At 43.8% G+C, this 19,787-nt stretch overlaps 1 protein-coding gene across 1 annotated transcript in view; it reads left to right on the forward strand.

Annotated features, from left to right (window-relative positions):
* Positions 1-19,787, forward strand: part of LOC124722674 (protein tipE) — a 512,209-nt gene that overhangs the window by 201,703 nt on the left and 290,719 nt on the right. Inside the window, exon 2 of the mRNA XM_047247818.1 lies at positions 9,240-9,728. Coding sequence (XP_047103774.1) covers positions 9,240-9,728 — 489 coding nt within the window. The remainder of the gene's footprint in view (positions 1-9,239; positions 9,729-19,787) is intronic.

Raw genomic sequence — 19,787 nt, forward strand, 5'->3', positions numbered from 1 at the left:
AAGTGCGGAAACAAGTTAAGAGAAATTACGGCTGTTTTTCCCTCGCTCCATGTGGGAGGGGAACGGGAGAGTAAAGGGATAGTATTGATAGGAGCCACACGGTGGCCTGCAATTTTTGTATGCAGCTGCGGATGTACGTAAAGTCGTATCTGCTCGTGAAATCCATAAAACAGGAGTAAATGAATTCTACTAAATCTGCAAGCAGTTGAGAGTGAAACATCTACAAGTATAAGGTATACTGTTATTCACCTATGAACGAAGCAGTAGCACTTCTTTTACATCAAAAGAAACTGTATTATATCCGCTGACGGACACTGTTGCGATATTTCCTCCGGTACTGCGAAAGCATAAATTTTTTTCCAGCTGGAAGTCCTCATTAATTTGTTGTGTGATGGAATATAAAATCAAATATGAATACACATAGCTACGACCAGCCACTCGTGGAAATGTGAAGTGTCACATCATAAAGCACAATTTCGGTATTTATCAACTCTGTGACGATGTCCGTCACATAACCGGTATTAAAAGATTAAGCATTCATTCCATTTGAAACCGATGCGGTGGCGCTCTCAGCTTATGCTTTTTATTTTAGCTAATCGGACTTTATTTTTTACAAATAATTATTAGCTGAGAGGGCGGCACACTTAACATTAGCATGTAATCAGCTTGGACCGTGTTGCTAACTAACTGGCGTATGTTATAATACGAACGGTATTGATTAAGTGTTCGATTTGTGTTCGTAAGCTAATTTTATCTTGCAGGATTATACGACGCAGTGTTAGACGTCAGCGCTTTTGCTTCTGACCGACTGCCTGGCTGTTCCATTGCAGATGTGTCGCTCGGTTTAGTTTTATAGCGAGCTCTTACTTTCACTTCACTGCCTCCCCACACGCGCCGCTGGCCTACGTCGTATTTTTCTTCCGAGGCTCGGGACTTCTTCACAGTTTCCGGTCACTCCTTAATCGCTAAGCGTTTGACTATCAAAAGTTAATAATCCCTCGTACCTAGATGGAATAGTATTATCACAACACTCTGTCAATTGTGTGCGTTAACCAGAGGAGTAACACCGCTGAAAGATTGACTCTAACCTCTGGTACTTCGGGCCCATATTCATGCATTTATACTGCGACTGCTATGCCACAGTAAAGTACAAAGTGCTCCTCTGTTCAGAAGGTTCCAAAAAAAAAATTCAAAGCGATTGGTATCTTTTAGAATGAAACCTGAATTACTGTTTTCAAATTACAGTCTATTATATTTCATGTTTTGGAATGGAATTTGTTGTTATTCCAGTCTATTAAAATACATGTTTCATTCGTAAGGAACCGATATATTAGGTGTGGGCTCACTAGGCGCACCGGCCGGTGTGGCCGTGCTGTTCTAGGCGCTTCAGTCTGGAACCGCGTGACCGCTACGGTCGCAGGTTCGAATCCTGCCTCGGGCATGGATGCGTGTGATGTCCTTAGGTCAGTTAGGTTTAATTAGTTCTAAGTTCTAGGCGACTGATGACCGCAGAAGTTAAGTCGCATAGTGCTGAGAGCCATTTGAGCCATTTCACTAGGCGCTGGACCGTCATTTGGATGCTACTCACTTCTACATGGTCTCGTAGATGACGTCTTCTCGTTATCGATAGTTGCGGATGGTGGCATACATCAGAATCCTGTCTATTCTCAGTGACGCGGGAGCAAAGTTTGTGGCAAGTAAAGAATGGATTCAGCGTCTTATCTTTAGTACACTGCTGGAAGAATATAGTACACCTGGAAAGAGGACGTCGATTTTGATTCGACGACGGCGGTTCAACGTCGTCCGCCAACAGATCGCATAGTGGCATAGCTAGCAGAGTGCCACTGCGTCTAACCTTTAATAGGGAATGCTCACAGCTAGAAGGATTAGTGTGGTGCAGATGTGTGAAGCATGCAGGCAACGATGCCACGGAGAGGCACTCGTGCGCCCTACAGCCAACTGAACAAGTTTGAAAGGGATCGAATTGTGACCTTACGAATGGCAGGATAATTCTTTTGGAGAACTGCCGCACAAGTTGGACATGCTGCGTCAGTTCTGTAATGATGCTGGTATCAGTAGTCACGTGAACCTTCTCACACCTGTAGACGATGTTCTGGACGTCCACGCAGCGCAGACGCTCGCCAGGATCGTCGTATTGTAATGGCAGCAGTGGCGGATCCTACAGCTACTACACCATAGAAAAAAGGGCTTGTCATCACAGACGTGTCAACAGGAGGAATTATGAACCGATTATTAGCAATGAGACTACAGACACGCACACTTCCAGCCCGTCTTCTACTCATGCCACAATATCGACGTGTACGACCCGACTGGTGTTGTCAGCAGATCACTTGGAATATGGAATGGCGCGCCGTAGTCTTCAGCGATGAAAGCAGATCCTGCCTGGAGGCAAATGGTGGTCACTTGTGCTTGCTGTATTGTAGAGTGCATTCGTCCACGGGTATTCATTGGACAAATATATTATACTAGAACTGACATGTGATTACATTTTCACGCGATTTGGGTGCATAGATCCTGAAAAATCATTACCCAGAACAACCACCTATGGCCGTAATAACGGCCTTGATACGCCTGGGCATTGAGTCAAACACAGCTTGGATGGCGTGTACAGGTACAGCTGCCCATGCAGCTTCAACACGTTACCACAGTTCATCAAAAGTAGTGACTGGTATATTGTGACGAGCCAGTTGCTCGGCCACCATTGACCAGACGTTTTCAATTGGTGAGAGATCTGGGGAATGTGCTGGCTAGGGCAGCAGTCGAACATTTTCTGTATCCAGAAAGGCCCGTACAGGACCTGCAACTGCGGTCGTGCATTATCCTGCTGAAATGTAGGGTTTCGCAGGGATCGAATGAAGGGTAGAGCCACGGGTCGTAACACATCCGAAATGTAACGTCCAGTGTTCAAAGTGCTGCCAGTGCGAACAAGAGGTGACCGAGACGTGTAACCAATGGCACCCCATACCATCACGCCGGGTGATACGCCAGTATGGCGATGACGAATACACGCATCCAATGCGCGTTCACCGCGATGTCGCCAAACACGGATGCTACCATCATGATGCTGTAAACTGAACCTGGATTCATCCGAATAAATGACGTTTTGCCGTTCGTGCACCCAGGTTCGTCGTTGAGTACACCATCGCAGGCGCTCCTGTTTGTGATGCAGCGTCAAGGGTAACCGCAGCCGTGGTCTCTGAGCTGATAGCCCATGGTGCTGCAAACGTCGTCGAACTGTTCGTGCAGATGATTGTTGTCTTGCAAACGTCCCCATCTGTTGAATCAGTGATCGAGACGTGGCTGCGCGATCCGTTACAGCCACGCGGATAAGATGCCTGTAATGTCGACTGCTATTGATACGAGGCCGTTGGGATCCAGCACGGCGTTCCGTATTACCATCCTGAACCCACCGATTCCATATTCTGCTAACAGTGATTGGATCTCGACCAACGCGAGCAGCAATGTCTCGATACGATAAACCGCAATCGCGATAGGCTACAATCCGACCTTTATCAAAGCGGGAAACGTGATGGTACGCATTTCTCGTCCTTACACGAGGCATCACAACAACATTCTACCAGGTAACCCCGGTCAACTGCTGTTTGTGTATGAGAAATCGGTTGGAAACTTTCCTCATGTCAGCACGTTGTAGATGTCGCCACCGGCTCCAACCAAATGTGAATGCTCTGAAAAGCTAATCATTTGCATATCACAGCATCATCTTCGTGGTGTAGCAATTTTAATGGCAAATAGTGTAGTATAACGCTTACCCACACGTTGCCCGTGAAACACAAAGTGCTCTTCAAGACGTGCAGCAACTTCCCTGGCCAGTACGATCCCAGGACAGTATTCGATATCTGTACGATCGATTGGATGAGACAGCACCTACATTGCCGCCTGTGGAGTCTTCTCTACATACTGATTTGGGCGTATCATCATGGGTCGATACGTGGTACCACAGAATCGCTTGTGCTATTGGTCTGTGAATGTAACTATTTCATATACTTCATATGCACTGTTGCAACGATAGATTTTGAGTGAAATGGAAAGCTCTAAGAAGTTGTACCAATGTTTTTCACGGCAGTGTACATTGCTTCTCTTGTACAGTTCACCACCAATACGAAAACAACATCCGTCGATCGATGTGACAAACGAAGTGGCTTGTTTCCATCAAATGCCTTGGCGTAATTTTTTGCGAAGTAACACGGCTCCGTTCAGGTACATGGTAACAGTAATAAAGACATAAGCCCTGTCCTCGATAGGATATTTCCGTCGATGCACGAATTCAGCATTATTCTCCTGTACCCGCAAAAGCGTAACACTTCAGTTTTAGAATATCGGTTTTAGATGCTACGTAATAGGTCTCTGTTCTGTCGTTTGACACACCACGTCAGGGCATACATACCCAACTTGTTGATCATTCTCCATCGTTTACCAATTCCCACCAGTTTTATAAACCTTTTTTTTTTGACACGCACTTTCGTGAATTACTATCGTTGAATCACTCTCACATCAATTGTCTATACAACTAATAAAGTTTATGTCACGACGCTACATCACCCTCAGACGAGGTGACACGTCTCACAGTCAGCACGGTCCAGCCTGTTCTCTCGAGAGACACCCTGCTCGCGCTTCCGTATATTGTGCAATAAGGCCCTTCGGCTGATGACTGTTCCTTCCACCGACCCTGGATTGCTTCTACACTTTGACTTTCAACAGGCATTTTTCGATATTATTGTAATCCTCTTTAAATACATATAATATGCATAATTTAACAGTCTCTTTTTAATTTGCTTCTTACTTCGATTCTTCTAAGCAGTTTTTATAATCTCTTTACACGTTTACTTCCAGATTTCAAATTGTCTTACTCACTGCCCCCACTGCAAGCGGGCTCCCGAAACATTCCCCCATTTGGGCATCCCACTGACATTATAACAAAGAGTGGTCTATGTGCCACTATCTTCCACAATTATTTGCCATGAAAACAAAATTTTTAAAAAAGATTCATCACATCCTGAGTGAAACATAATCGCTACATAATGTCAGCATCAGCTCAAAACCAACAAAAGGCATTACCCTAACATGAGTGAGCGTTGCGAGAGTAAATCATGTACTGACTTCAAAAAGTAAGTTACACATGTCGTCCCACACTAAGATCACTGCGCAAAAAGAGTGGCGCATTGACAGAAGCGAGGGAATGTTTCGGGTTTCCTGCAGACGTAGTTTTAAATTTTCAGAAAATACACTGTGCCAAATTCTGTTCTATAAATAATAATACCAAAAATTAATGAAGCACATGAACAGGAGACAGAAAATATGGCAGAATATCCAAAAGTTTGAATATATGTGTTGATGAGAACTTGAAGTGGAAGAAACGTATTACTGAGCTTTTCAAACAATTAAGTTCAGCTATTTTTGCTCTTCGTATAATTGCTAGTACCGGAAAGATTTATCTACCTTCTGGCTTATCTTGCACATTTACGCTCAGTAGCACTTTATCAAATAATTTTCTGAATCTCCTTATCATTTGAACAGGAAGTATTGATTGCTCAAAAGCGAGCAGTAAGAATAATATGTGGTGATCACCCTCGGTTGTCATGTTCCTCTTCATGGAGTTAGGAATTTTAACTGAACCATCAGAGTACATATGTTCTCTAACAAAATTCGTCATAAATAATCCATTACTACGGTTGCTCACGGACACTTGGTGACCAAACTGAAATATGGTGTCATGTATCTGTGTCACTTTGAAAAGTTGTGCAGCATACAATAGAAGTTGCTTGACTAATCATAGCAATGTGTTACTTTCCGAAGTCCCCACGTAAATTCCGATGTTGGAAAACGACGCTTCATTCACTTGTCTCTACGCATCCATGCCTTGTAGGATTTTAGAGCTGTACATTTGACTTAGTCAACTGGCCCACTTGTGACAGTTGGCGGCTTATTTAGACTCAGGCACATCGGCAGTTCGAGGTCTTGCAGTTCACGTTGCTGGCTCTCGATCATAGCGCCATGGGTTCGTTTCCTCGCCGCGTTGGGCACTTTCTCCGCTCGGGATTCAGCGTGTGTGTTGTCATTATCATTTCATCATCATCGACGCGCAAGTCGCCGAAGTGCCGTCAAATAAAAAGGCACGCGCTAGGTGGTCGAACATCCCAGATGCAGTCTAAAAATTGTTCAAATGTGTGTGAAATCTTATGGGGCTTAACTGCTAATATCATCAGTCCCTAAGCTTACACACTATTTAACCTAAATTATCCTAAGGAGAAACACACACACCAATGCTCGTGGGAGGACTCGAACCTCCGCCGGGACCAGCCGCACAGTCCATGACTGCAGCGCCCTAGACCGCTCGGCCAATCTCACGCGGCCCAGATGCAGTCTCTCGGCCAATACTGCCAAATGCACATTTCCTTTTTACACGCAGGTACGATGACGTGCACCCACCACGAGTAGTCCACACGTACTCCGCAAGTTACCTGACAGTGTGTGGGGCGGTGGAGGGTACCTCTGGTACGACTAACTGATTCTCCATTCCCTGTTCCACTCGCGAATGGCGTGTGAGAAGAGTGATAGTCGTTAAACTTACGTATTAACTTTAATTTTTCTAATTTTCTCGTCGTGGTCATTTCGCGAGGTATATGTAGAAGGGAGTAATGTGTTGTCCGGCTCTTCCGGAAAGTATTCTCCGAAATTTCAAGAGAAAACCTCTCCGTGATGCATAACGCCTCTCTTGGTCGTCTGCCAATGGAGTTTGTTGAGCTTGTCAGTAACGCTGTCGTGCCGAGCAAACATTCGCGTGATGAAATGCACTGCCCTTCACGGATCTTCTCTATCTCTTATTAGTAATGTCTGATAACGGTCCCAGATTAATTAACAATACTCAAGAATCGGTATAACAAGTACCTTGTAATCCATTTCTTTCGTGGATGGATTACATTCCCTTAGGATTCTTACTATGAATCTGTCTGGCATCCGCTTTTCTTGCTACCAGTTTCATGCAGTCATTCCACTTCAGGTCTCTCTGCATATTTTACGGTAGATACTGTTTATAATTGAAAGAAAACAGCCCTCGGTCACTATTTTTAACGAATTAACCGGTTTTCGACACTGCTAGCAGTGTCTTCCTCAGAATTTAAATCAAAGAATGGTCTATAACATGGTGACAGAATTATGATTTAATACGTATGATACAGAGTATAAGTACAGAATCATCGTGAAAGATTGGCAGTATTTATATGTCATTTGTAAAATAATAAATATTCCCAAAGGGCATTTTATAAATGACATATAAGTACTGCCAATCTTCCACGATGATTCTGTACTTATACTCTGTATCATAAATTTTTAGTCATAATTCTGTGACCATGTTATACAAGGTGTTACAAAAAGGTACGGCCAAACTTTCAGGAAACATTCCTCACACACAAAGAAAGAAAATATGTTATGCGGACATGTGTCCGGAAACGCTTACTTTCCATGTTAGAGCTCATTTTATTACTTCTCTGCAAATCACATTAATCATGGAATGGAAACACACTGCAACAGAACGTACCAGCGTAACTTCAAACACTTTGTTACAGGAAATGTTCAAAAGGTCCTCCGTTAGCGAGGATACATGCATCCACCCTCCGTCGCATGGAATCCCTGATGCGCTGATGCAGCCCTGGAGAATGGCGTATTGTATCACAGCCGTCCACAATACGAGCACGAAGAGTCTCTACATTTGGTACCGGGGTTGCGTAGTCGATGCCCCCATAAATGAAAGTCAAGAGGGTTGAGGTCAGGAGAGCGTGGAGGCCATGGAATTGGTCCGCCTCTACCAATCCATCGGTCACCGAATCTGTTGTTGAGAAGCGTACGAACACTTCGACTGAAATGTGCAGGAGCTCCATCGTGCGTGAACCACATGTTGTGTCGTACTTGTAAAGGCACATGTTCTAGCAGCGCAGGTAGAGTATCCCGTATGGAATCATGATAACGTGCTCCATTGAGCGTAGGTGGAAGAACATGGGGTCCAATCAAGACATCACCAACAATGCCTGCCCAAACGTTCACAGAAAATCTGTGTTGATGACGTGATTGCACAATTGCGTGAGGATTCTCGTCAGCCCACACATGTTGATTCTGAAAATTTACAATTTGATCACGTTGGAATGAAACCTCATCCATAAAGAGAACATTTGCACTGAAATGAGGATTGACACATTATTGGATGAACCATTCACAGAAGTGTACCCGTGGAGGCCAATCAGCTGCTGATAGCGCCTGCACACGCTGTACATGGTACGGAAACAACTGGTTCTCCTGTAGCACTCTCCATACAATGACGTGGTCAACGTTACCTTGTACAGCAGCAACTCCTCTGACGCTGACATTAGGGTTATCGTCAACTGCACGAAGAATTTCCTCGTCCATTGCAGGTGTCCTCGTCGTTCTAGGTCTTCCCCAGTCGCGAGTCATAGGCTGGAATGTTGCGTGCTCCCTAAGACGCCGATCAATTGCTTCGAACGTCTTCCTGTCGGGACACCTTCGTTCTGGAAATGTCTCGATACAAACGTACCGCGCCACGGCTATTACCCCGTGCTAATCCATACATCAAATGGGCATCTGCCAACTCCGCATTTGTAAACATTGCACTGACTGCAAACCACGTTCGCGATGAACACTAACCTGTTGATGGTACTTACTGATGTGCTTGATGCTAGTACTGTAGAGCAATGAGTCGCATGTCAACACAAGCACAGAAGTCAACATTACCTTCCTTCAATTGGGCCAAATGGCGGTGAATCGAGGAAGTACAGTAGATACTGACGAAACTAAAATGAGCTATAACATGGAAATTAAGCGTTTCCGGACACATGTCCACATAACATGGTTTCTTTCTTTGTGTGTGAGGAATCTTTCCTGAAAGTTTGGCCGTACCTTTTTGTACCACCCTGTAGACCATTCATTGATTTACATTTTGAGGAATACACTCCTAGCAGTGTCGAAACCCGGTTAATTTGTCAAAAATAGTGACCGAGGGCTGTTTTATTTCAATTATAACTATTCACGGTCTCTGAACGTGCAGCCATGTCCAAAATTCTGCGATACTGTTTACAGCAATTTGTCATCAATAGTGTACTTGCACAGTAGTGGATTTCTTTGCCAATGTGTACAAATAAAATTAAAAACTACTGTTTGTACTGAAGACGGGGTGTATTGTTTGTTTGCAGGCGGGAGGACCTGACTGGGCTGTACAACTGCACTTGGAGCTCATGTCGCGAGGGGTGCACCAGCGATGTGTACTCCTGCACTCACCTGTATGTGAACTACAAGCGACCCCTGTACGAGTACAAGGGAGAGAATGAGAGCGAAGCTGCCGCCGTGCTTGCGGCCGGGCCCGTCGTGTGCGAGCGGGAGGCTGTGCTGCTCGTCAACATCAAGGGCTGCGGCTATCCGCCGGAGGTGGTGTGTGACAACTTCACCGCAAGCTACGGCACCGAGGGCGCCACCTACCCCTGCTACTTCTCCAGGGTCAACAAGTCACAGGTCATCCCGCTGTACGAGCGCGAGCACCATGTGTCCATCATTATCAACTACCTGGCTATACCACTGATCATCACGATTGCGTCGTCGCTGGTTCTGTGCGCCATGCACTGCGACTGCTCGGCCACTGAGCGCTTGCGTCGCTTCAAGTCTCGGGCCACAATGCGTGACTTCAGGTAACTATCATTGCCATCCGCCTGGATCTTGCCTGATCTAGTAGCGGCTACAATAGTTAGAATTAGAAGTACTCATAGCTAGCCTAAGCTTAGTACTAGAATCAAACACCGTGTCAGTCAGCATGTATCATCCGAAGAGCGTTCACGCAAACACCCACACATGTGCAGCTGCAGAATATGGGCACGGTCTCTGGCACAGAACCGAGACTAGTATAAAAAGCAAGTTTCACATCACTGGTAGATTAATTTATGCAACGAGCATTTCATCGGTAGGTTTAGCATGCTTAAACGCATTTTCAACCTCAGCCCATCATAGTTTGACAATATGGATTTATTAACACATTTCTCTATTACGAGTATTCAAAATTTATAATCTTCAGTGGTAGTAAGTATATCGGGCTATAGACGACTTATAATTCCCGGTATTCCTAGAATATTTGTAGTCTAAGCGGTGAAGGAAGAGCAGCTACTGTTGATTATAAGCAGCATCTCATTTCTGTTGCTTGTAAACTAGCCTTCTTCTTCTTCCTCGTCTCCTTCCTCATCCTCTTCCTCGGCACTTATTCTGCGATGTATCGGAGTTCGCTGCTTTTGGCTTTCTGTCTCCACTTGGGGAGGTTTTGTGCTTGGTCAAGGCGGAGACCCACTGTCTTGATGTCTACATGGAGGGTATCCAGCCAACATTGCCTCGTTCTTTTACCACCTCCCATTTTTCTATCGTGTCTTGATCTGCTCGGAGTACGTGTCCATACAGTTTTGTACCAGCTATGGATCGAAAAATGCGTTGTTGTTGTGGCCTTCACTCGGAAGACTAGTTTCATGTAGCTCTCCATGCCATCTATCCTGTGTGTACCTCTTCATCTCTGAACGTCTATTGCAAAATACATCCTTCCGAATTTGCTTAATGTATTCATCTCCTGGTCTCCATCTACAATTTTTTACAGCCAATACTTCCCTCCATTACTAAACTAGAGACCCCTTAATGTCTCAGAATGTGTCTTATCAACCGATCACTTCTTTTGGTCTAGTTGTGCCACAAATTTCTTGTCTCATCGGTTTATTCAATACCTCATCATTAGTTAAATGCTCAACTCATCTAATCTTCAACATTCTTCTGTAGCACCAAATTTCTAAATCTTCTATTCTCTATTTGTCTAAACTGCTTATCGTCCACGTTTCACTTACATACATGGTCCCACTCCATATAAATACCTTAAAAAATTACTTCCTAACACTTAAATTTATTTATTCAATGTTTACAAGTTTCTCTTATTCAGAAATGCTTATCTTCCCGATGCCAATCTACATTTATATCTTCTCTGCTTCGTTCATCATCAGTTATTTTGCTGCCCAAATATCCAAACTCAGCTACTACTTTAAGTGTCTCGTTTCCTAATCTAATTCCTTTAGCATCACCTGCTTTAATTCGACTACATTCCATAATCCTTGTTTTTCTTTGTTCACGTTCGTCTTATATCTTCGTTTCAAGACACTATGCACTCCCTTCAACTGCTCGTTTGCTGTTTCTCACACAAGTACAATATAATCGGCAAATCTCAACGTCTTTATTTCTTCTCATGGAACTTTAATTAATACTCCAAGTTTGTTCAATGTACAGATTGAGTAACAGTGGGGATAGCTACAATCCTATCTCACTCACTTCTCAACCACTGCTTCCTTTTCATATTCCTCGATTCTCACAACTGCCGTGTGGCGCTTCTCATAAGTGCAGTGTGATTTCTGCACAAGTTGCAAATAGGTTTTCGCTCCCTGTGTTTCACCCCTGCTACCTTAAAAATTTCAAAGACAGTATTCCAGTCAACATAGTCAAGAGCTTTCTCTGAGGCTACGAATGTTATAAACATGGGTTTGTCTTTCCTTAACCTATCTTCTGAGAGAAGTCATAGGATCATTATTGCGTCACGTGTTCCTGCATTTCTCGGGAATGCACACTGATGTTCCTCGCGGTTAGCTTCTACCAATTTTTCCATTCTTTTTAAAGAATTCTTGTTGGTATTTTGCATCCATGACTTATTTAACTGATAGTGCGTTAATTTTCAGACCTGTCAGCAACTTCTTTCTATGGCGTTGGAATTACTTCATTCTTCTTCAAATCTGAAGCTATTTCGCCTCTCTCACGCAATAACGTACACAATTGAAGCACGAACATTTTATTAATTAAAGGAACAGCTTAACTTTCATGGATCGCCCCTTCTGTGGTAGTTTACAATTGTGTGTGGTTGTTTCATACGTGGTGGAAAATTTGTTTCAAGTACATATCACACAAATAACAACTGTGCTGCGAGGTAACAGTGGTCTGGCAAGTCCACCCCACAGAAGTGTATGAATAACTGCAATGTTTACAATCATTAAATTTCGAAGACAGTACTATATCTTAAGTAAGTACAGCGAACACTGTCATGAGCTGTAGGCTTGGTGCACAACAAAAACTATTTGACCCGCCATTATGACAACAGTACTCTGAACTCACTGAACGACGGTAACTTACTAATAGCTCCCGAGGCACACACCTCTTGCTGCGAGTGTCGATTGTTGACATTACCACACATGCCACCGAGGACGGCTTTCACTCGTCATCTCAACGATAGGTGACACATCGGCCGTCATTGGTGCCATGGCCATAAAGTGACAGACCATAGGTTCACCAAAACATTTAAGTTTCCATTACAGCTAGTCGTTGCTCTGTTTCTTTTGTTGCGAGTCAACATTCTGCATAGTACAAGTAACTAGCCGAATTCAAGAGTGGTATATTTTCGATGTGTGTTGGTCCAGAATTTCTTTTATCACAAAGCCCACCAGTTATTGGCCACCATTCAGGCTATGCAGTGATAACATAATTTGTGAGTTAGGGAATGGATTTGCCGTCATCAGTTACTTTTGAGCAAAGCTACTTGAAGATTTCAGTCATTCGCATATATATAGCGTCGGTCTTTATAGTACCAATATCATTTGCATCTGCTGACAGGTATTCAGCCTTCTTTGTATTTAGGAGTAGTGTGGTACGTTGAAGGCGGTTCTTCCATGCTTGAAGTTGTCTTCGAAGGTCAGTACAATCTTCAGCAACCAGTAGATCGTCATCACCATACGGTATTGTCCAAAGAGCTAATTTCTGAAGATCTCTGGTGATCGTGTTCATTATTATAGTTAAAGAAGAGGGGAGAAAGAGCAGATCACTGGTGGACACCCATAGCTACGGAAAAGTTACCTTATACTATAATAACAGAATGAACTCCACTTTTACGGTTGTGATAGAGCAGCCGGACTCCTTCAGTTAGTTCCTCAGGTAATTCATGCTGTTAGAGGGCAGTCCGTATGGTATCACATGATAGTCGATCAAAAGCCTTCTTCAGGTAAAGGAAAGGGAAGTGAAGCTGCTTTGATTTCTCATCGATAATCTGTCTCCTGCACATCTACTCCTGCTATTCTTTCCCTCTACCACGCCATCAGCTCCTGCTTTTGGCAGCGACTCGTCTCCTAATATGAGCCCAACGTTTCTATTTCTTCTTGTAATTGTTTTCATCCACATAAATTTTTTCTCGATGATTCACTGCAGTACGTCTTCATTACTTACTTGATCGATCCACTTCATACTGCACAGAATCCTGTAATACCACATTTCAGGGACTTTCATGTCTGTTGTCTCCATTTTCACCCATACAGAACTGTGATCCAAACTCAGATTTCATCACCTTTTCCTCATCTCGTGGTTTATATTTCCGCGAGATGTGCTACATCCACTGTGTCGCAAATGTTAGCGTTGCAGGTTGCCGTGCTGCCTGTCTTCAGTTCAAACCCGACCACCACAAATTAATTTTACTAAATATTTATTATTTCTGGAAAGTTATCGTAATTTCTTGTGTTTATAATGTTTCCATATTATGGAACATCGGATATTTGTATAAACAGCAGCACTCTCTATCCAAGAGGACAGTTAAGTTCTGTCTATACATTGATGTTCGTAGTAAACCTACTTTACTGACGAACCTTTTTCCGGATTTGGACTTTAGTCTGGCTACGACGTGACACTGATTAATTGGTGGACACACGGGTACTTCAGAACAGCTACATCGCCGTGCCTCGAATTAGACAACGTAAGAGCTGTCGCTTGCACGGACGGGAACTGAAATATGATCTTTCATCGTTCTCACGTTCCGTTTAATCAGGAGAGCAATGGATCCCAAAACAGCAGCAAGTCAGCTGCACATCTCCCATCCATCAGTGTTTTCCCGAGACTCTGACCAGGACCCGACGAAATGGCTGACTATTTCGACCGAGTCGCCAGATACAACGGGTAGAATTATATAACGTGTGTGGCAAATGTGTACTTTTACTTGGACAGCATAGCTGAGGCGTGGATCGAGAACAACAGACAGGAGATCAGTAAATGGGATAAATTTTAGACCGCTCTGAAGGAAACGTTTGGCAACAATCATTGACAAGTCTACAGAGTGGAAGAACAGTCGAAGATCACAGCCCAAACTCCTAGGGAAATGGCACAGTCCTACATTTTGTGGCCATATGCCGTGTTTTAAATCCAAATATGATAGAATCTGAGAAAATCCCACACTTGATGCTGGAGTTGCAGAACACATGTATCAAGCTACTGTGGGAATGTATGTCACAATAGAGGAATCCTTGAAGTGTTGCCAGAGCATCGACCTTGCGTGTATCATACGCCCAGGCAGTGAGAGAAGAGATACAGTATTTTATTGTAGACAGAACTCTCGGACAGAGTAAGCAACAGACAGCAGATACGTCAGGTGGCAATAGATAATGATGAAGAAGAGCGGTGTCTATCTTTGGCACCAATCTCCACCAGCATCCGAATGCACCAGGAAGAATGGACTCCGCCAACTTGGACCTATGCCGCAACCATCAAACTACAACCCAGTGCGCGGCCAACGAATGTAAAACCAACTCCCCCGTCAAGCATAACGCCCCACAATACAGATGTTTGGAAGACAAAGGACGATGTACGCTATTGCAGAGAAAGAAGACGAGTTTTTGCCGACTTCTACAACGCCAAACGTCAACCGTCACAAGAGTCCAACTCATTCCAGACAACAGCAGACGATACAGTGGACCTTTGGGACGCAGCCCGTCACCGTACCCTGGACGAGGTCACTCCCCTACATGTCGCTGCCTACCTGCCCACTCTTTTACCCAACGAATTCAGGAAAACTAAGTGAGGCGAACATCTAAATAGGTGAGGCTTTTGCAGATGGAAACCCCCACGAAAGAAAGTCACAAAGACGCCAGGGAATCTCACTGATGTCATCATCGACGGACAACCTGTAGGGCCACGAGTCAACTCAGGAGCTTACTTCTTTAACGTCGGATATTCATCGTCGACTATGTTCTTGATACAAAAAAGGTTATGCCGAAAGTCGAAAATGAGGTGTCCCACCGACAGGAACATGCAGTGCAAGAGTAACTATCAGTGGCAGACAAAGTATCATGCGCTGCTACCATAACTGATAACGCAGGTGAGAAACCTGCTATCGAACTGCCAACAGGATCTGGTAGTCCACTCGTTGACGAGTGGTAGCCATTCCATACCAATTTTACAATGTTTTAAAATCCGGAATGGAAAAATGACAGACCAAGCGGCTCGTGCTAAAACGCTGTATCAAAATTCCATCACTCTCCAATTAGTCAGCACTTGTTCAACGTGTCGCCGGTTGAACGACAGGAAATACGGGATGAAGTGGAGAAGATGCTGCAAGGTGACATCGTTGAACATTCAGAGAGTCCTTGATCCTCTCCTGAGGTCTGGATGAAGGTGAAGGTTGTACGTCAGCTACCAACGACTGAACTAAATCACGAAAGAAGATGTATACCCATTACAGAACATCGATGAAATTCTAGACTGCTTGAGAGGAGCAAAGGATTTCTCAGCTATGGACATGCAGAAAAGTTACTAGCCTCCCCGTCCCCGCGAACCCACACAGAGGCACACAGGCAGACACTCACACACGCACACACAAACACACACACACACAACCAAGCATGTCCCTCCATTGCCAAACTTATCATTCCTCCATACCTCAGAATGTGTTCTGTCAAAGAGCCCCTTATTTTAGTCTAGTTGTGCCATACTCTTTTTCTCCTCAATTCGATCCCGTATATTCTCAGTAGTTATTCAACCTACCAATGTAATTTTCAGCATTCTTCTGTAGCACAACATTCCGAATGTTTCTATTCTCTTCATTGTCTGAACTTTCTGCTGTTCACGTTTCACTTCCATAGAAGTCTACGCTCCAAAAGAATATTTTCAGAAAAGTCTTGAAACACTTAAAGGTTATATTCAGTGCTAACAAATTTCTCTTTTTCAGATAAACTTCTCTTCCTTCTCCCAGTCCGTATGGTATATCCTCAACACTTTAGACATCGTTAGTTGTTTTGCTGCCCAAATAGCAAAACTCATCTACTTTTAATGCCTATTTCATAACCTAATTCCCTCAGCATCCCCTGATATGATTCGACTGCATTAAGACACCAATGTTTTCCTTTAGATGTGATTCATCTTACGGTCTCTTTCGAAGACAAGATTCGATTCAGGCCAGTATACTTCTCCGTAATGGAAGCAGTCATGCTAAATCGCGTGGTTACCCGGACGGATGAACGCTCTTGCACTCTTGCACGACGCAAAAGTTAGTGGCACATATTCTTCCTTGAACATCTGATTCACGCTCCACAGCATTCATATAACACCCATTGTCACGCAATAGGTTAGATATTACTGCAGCTAAGTCAGTATCAACCAAGGTGCTATTCGCATCTCGTCTTTTTCAGTGCAGCCCTCATTTATCTTATCTGGCAGTAGAAATCATTCAGACTCCACGTTTTCACGAAATATTGGAGCTGATTATTCAAGATCACTCCCTTAACTTACACAACCTTAATATTTTGCATACCAACTAAACTTTCACGATCATTTTCTGTCTCTGTATTTTCTGCTGCCTTGCAGACACTACTCTCTTTTAACCTACTTCGCACAAAAGTAGTCAAACTTACCGTCAGATGACCAAAGAGATGAATGTTTTTAACCCACCAATCGTCAAATTCTTGTTGCCTCTTCTCTGCTTTTCTTCATCAGCCTCTATTTTCTCTGCCATATCTGCATGGTCTACTCACACAGCCTTTACTTTCTTAGAAGTGTTTGTATTGTCTTCTGGCAGCTGGGATCCTTGGAATGCTAAAATCTGCCACATTTCCTCCAGGATAGTCCCCTGTGGTACCGCAAAAGACATTGTTGACCCTCTATCAATTACGCAAAAAATAACAAACAAGAAGAGAAAAAAGAGAACGAAGAGGAGAACCCTTAAATATACCATTAATATAATAATTCGTATTAGAATATAAACCTTTTGCCTGAATGCTGATCGTGTCTGCTATTTTACATGTTTCACAACAGTCAGCCATACTCCTTACCCACAACAAGAGAGACTGCCCATTCCAAATGGCATAAACTAACACACACGTTAAACATTGTTGGAACAACGTCTGAATTCGCTTTCCTCACACTGAACATACAAACACAATAAAAGACCTCGCACCTGTGAAAACTGTACTTACCAAAATATATGGTACAACATGGAACACACAAGAGAAAACGAATAACCACTAAAGGCACTCTTACGTCACAACACAACATGCTCTCAGTTTTTCTGACGAACCCTCAGCCCCCTCGACTCTGTACATTGGCGCCCCTCATATCCAAATACTACATGTCACAGATACTGACTGAGTACAGGGTAACTCGTAGCAGGACACAGTACACTGCTTGAATCTCACTGGCCGTAAAATAGTATTCTCTATAGTTACCTTTGAATTGAGACAAAACGCGTTGGCTTTTCCTTTCACAACCCACACGTGCAGATTTCTAGGGCAGTCAGTTCTCCCTACCTACCATGTGCATGTATAGGAACGCAGGAGCTTAGAAAAGTAGGAAGTTCACTCACCACGCTTGTGCCGTAAAAGCTACATAACGGAGCTGGCAATGATGTCGGAGACACAGCATCCTCTCGACGAATGACAACTGATGATGATGAAAAATTTCCAACACAAAATTGTATAAGTGTCAGGACACAATACTTCCTCCACAGATGGCAGCTGTCGATGTTGCAGCCTCCACTTCTGATGCCAAAATGTAGAGATCGAGACGTGACTCCTATGGTGGCAAAAAGGATGGAGCATTGAATCCCCACCGAAAGTGCGCAGCAGGTGTGGTGGTGACTGGAATCATATGGCGAACCGTCAGTAAACTAGCTCAAGTTATGATGGTTTTTTATTTATGTCAATTGCAAGGACGGAACTTAATCAAAGAAAAAGTGATTGGCCTCAGTGACGTAGGTGTCCGCGGAGGCGATGCATGTGGAAAGCCGCAGCTGGTGACGTCTGCATGGTCAGAGAAGCACCGCACTGTTGGTGATGGACGACCATCGCAACTCATCATGCCTCGACTGCTCCACGACCACAACAACAACACACCGGGGGATAGTTAGCGTTTAAACTGTGTTGTCCAGCCTGACCAAAGATGAAGATGTACACTACCCTGGGAAATGGTCACAGCAGCGTACGCCCACAAATGCCAGCTGTTATCGACAGTGTAGCTGAGCAACAAACCATCCCAGGCTCGAACTCATGGCACACCAAGGACATTGCCGATAACAATAGGTACTCACCTAGTAGGTGACCCAGCAGAACAAAGAGCAAATTCACCACATGCATACATCAGATCAGCCTGGAGCCTGAAACTATTGGCGACAAAAGCACTGGATCGTGGATGGCTGTGTTATCATGTCCTGCAAATGGACTCCTTCTCATAATGATCAGTAGGCACAGACTGGATCACATGGCATACATTATGAACCTGGATACTTCTGGGTGTAAGAAACATCTGAAAATGGGGATGTGATTTAGGCGTGGGGGGTGGGGTTATATGTGAACTGGCTACTTACTATTTCTCCAAATAGCAGCACTTCCGCCTCAGAACATATAGCAAGTTTGAGTGGCCATTGGGCAGTGATGACTGCATTTGCTCCATTTTCGTGTTCAGTCATCTCTTTCAGAAGCCCTGCCGAGCCCATAAGAATTCGCAGCGTTGGGTCTCAGTGGCACTGTCTTGCGTCTTCCGCTTTGTCGGTGTCCTGAATGGGTACTCTTGATCTTTCACTGCTCCTTTTTGCTCAGTGGCATCAGGACTTCACGCTGAAGACCGTTTCGCTCTTTACGACGTCTTTTTGATTATTAGCGCAGGAACAGTTAATCACTCTAGCGAAGCAGTGGTGCGACAACACAATGCCATCAGCCAGTTTTGCAGTTAATATCTTTTCATCATGAATTTAATTCGCACTGCTGGATCTCTCTTTTATTTGCATCATTGAGACTGAATAGTAGGTGTGTAATCCTACATCCCTGTCTTGTACCCTTTCTAACCTGAGCAATTCGTTTTTAGTAACCAATTGTTATTGTTCCCCTTTTGGTTCTTCTACATGTGATACATTAAGTCTTACTCCCTGTAACTTACATCAGTTGTCCAGAGTTTCGAGCTTCTTGCACCATTTTACATTGTCAAACAATTTTTCTAGGTCGAAAAATCTAACGAAATTTCTTGATTTTTCTTAAGTTTTGCTTCCATTAACAAGTGCAACATCCGAATTGCGTCTCTGATGCCTTTGGAGTTCCTAAAGTCGAACTGATAGTCGACTATCAGATCTTCAATTATTTTCAATTATGCTGTGTATTACCGTTGCCCGTGCTGTAAAGCTGCTTGTGCAATCTCGCACTTACCTGCCCTTACTGTCTTCGGCATTGTGTACCTGAAATTTTGCCGAAGGTCTGCTTTTATGTCTCCAGATACATACGCTCTATAAACCAATCTGCACAGGCTTTTCTTAACTTCCCCCAGCAATTTCAATTATTCCAATTGAATGTTATCTATGTTTTCCACCTTACTTAAGCCCAAGTCTCACAAAGCCCTATTAAACTATAACTCTAGTACTGGATCACTTACGTCTTACATATCGACTTCCA

Source organism: Schistocerca piceifrons, chromosome X (genome assembly GCF_021461385.2).
Source record: "Schistocerca piceifrons isolate TAMUIC-IGC-003096 chromosome X, iqSchPice1.1, whole genome shotgun sequence".
Classification (NCBI taxonomy): Eukaryota; Metazoa; Arthropoda; class Insecta; order Orthoptera; family Acrididae; genus Schistocerca; species Schistocerca piceifrons.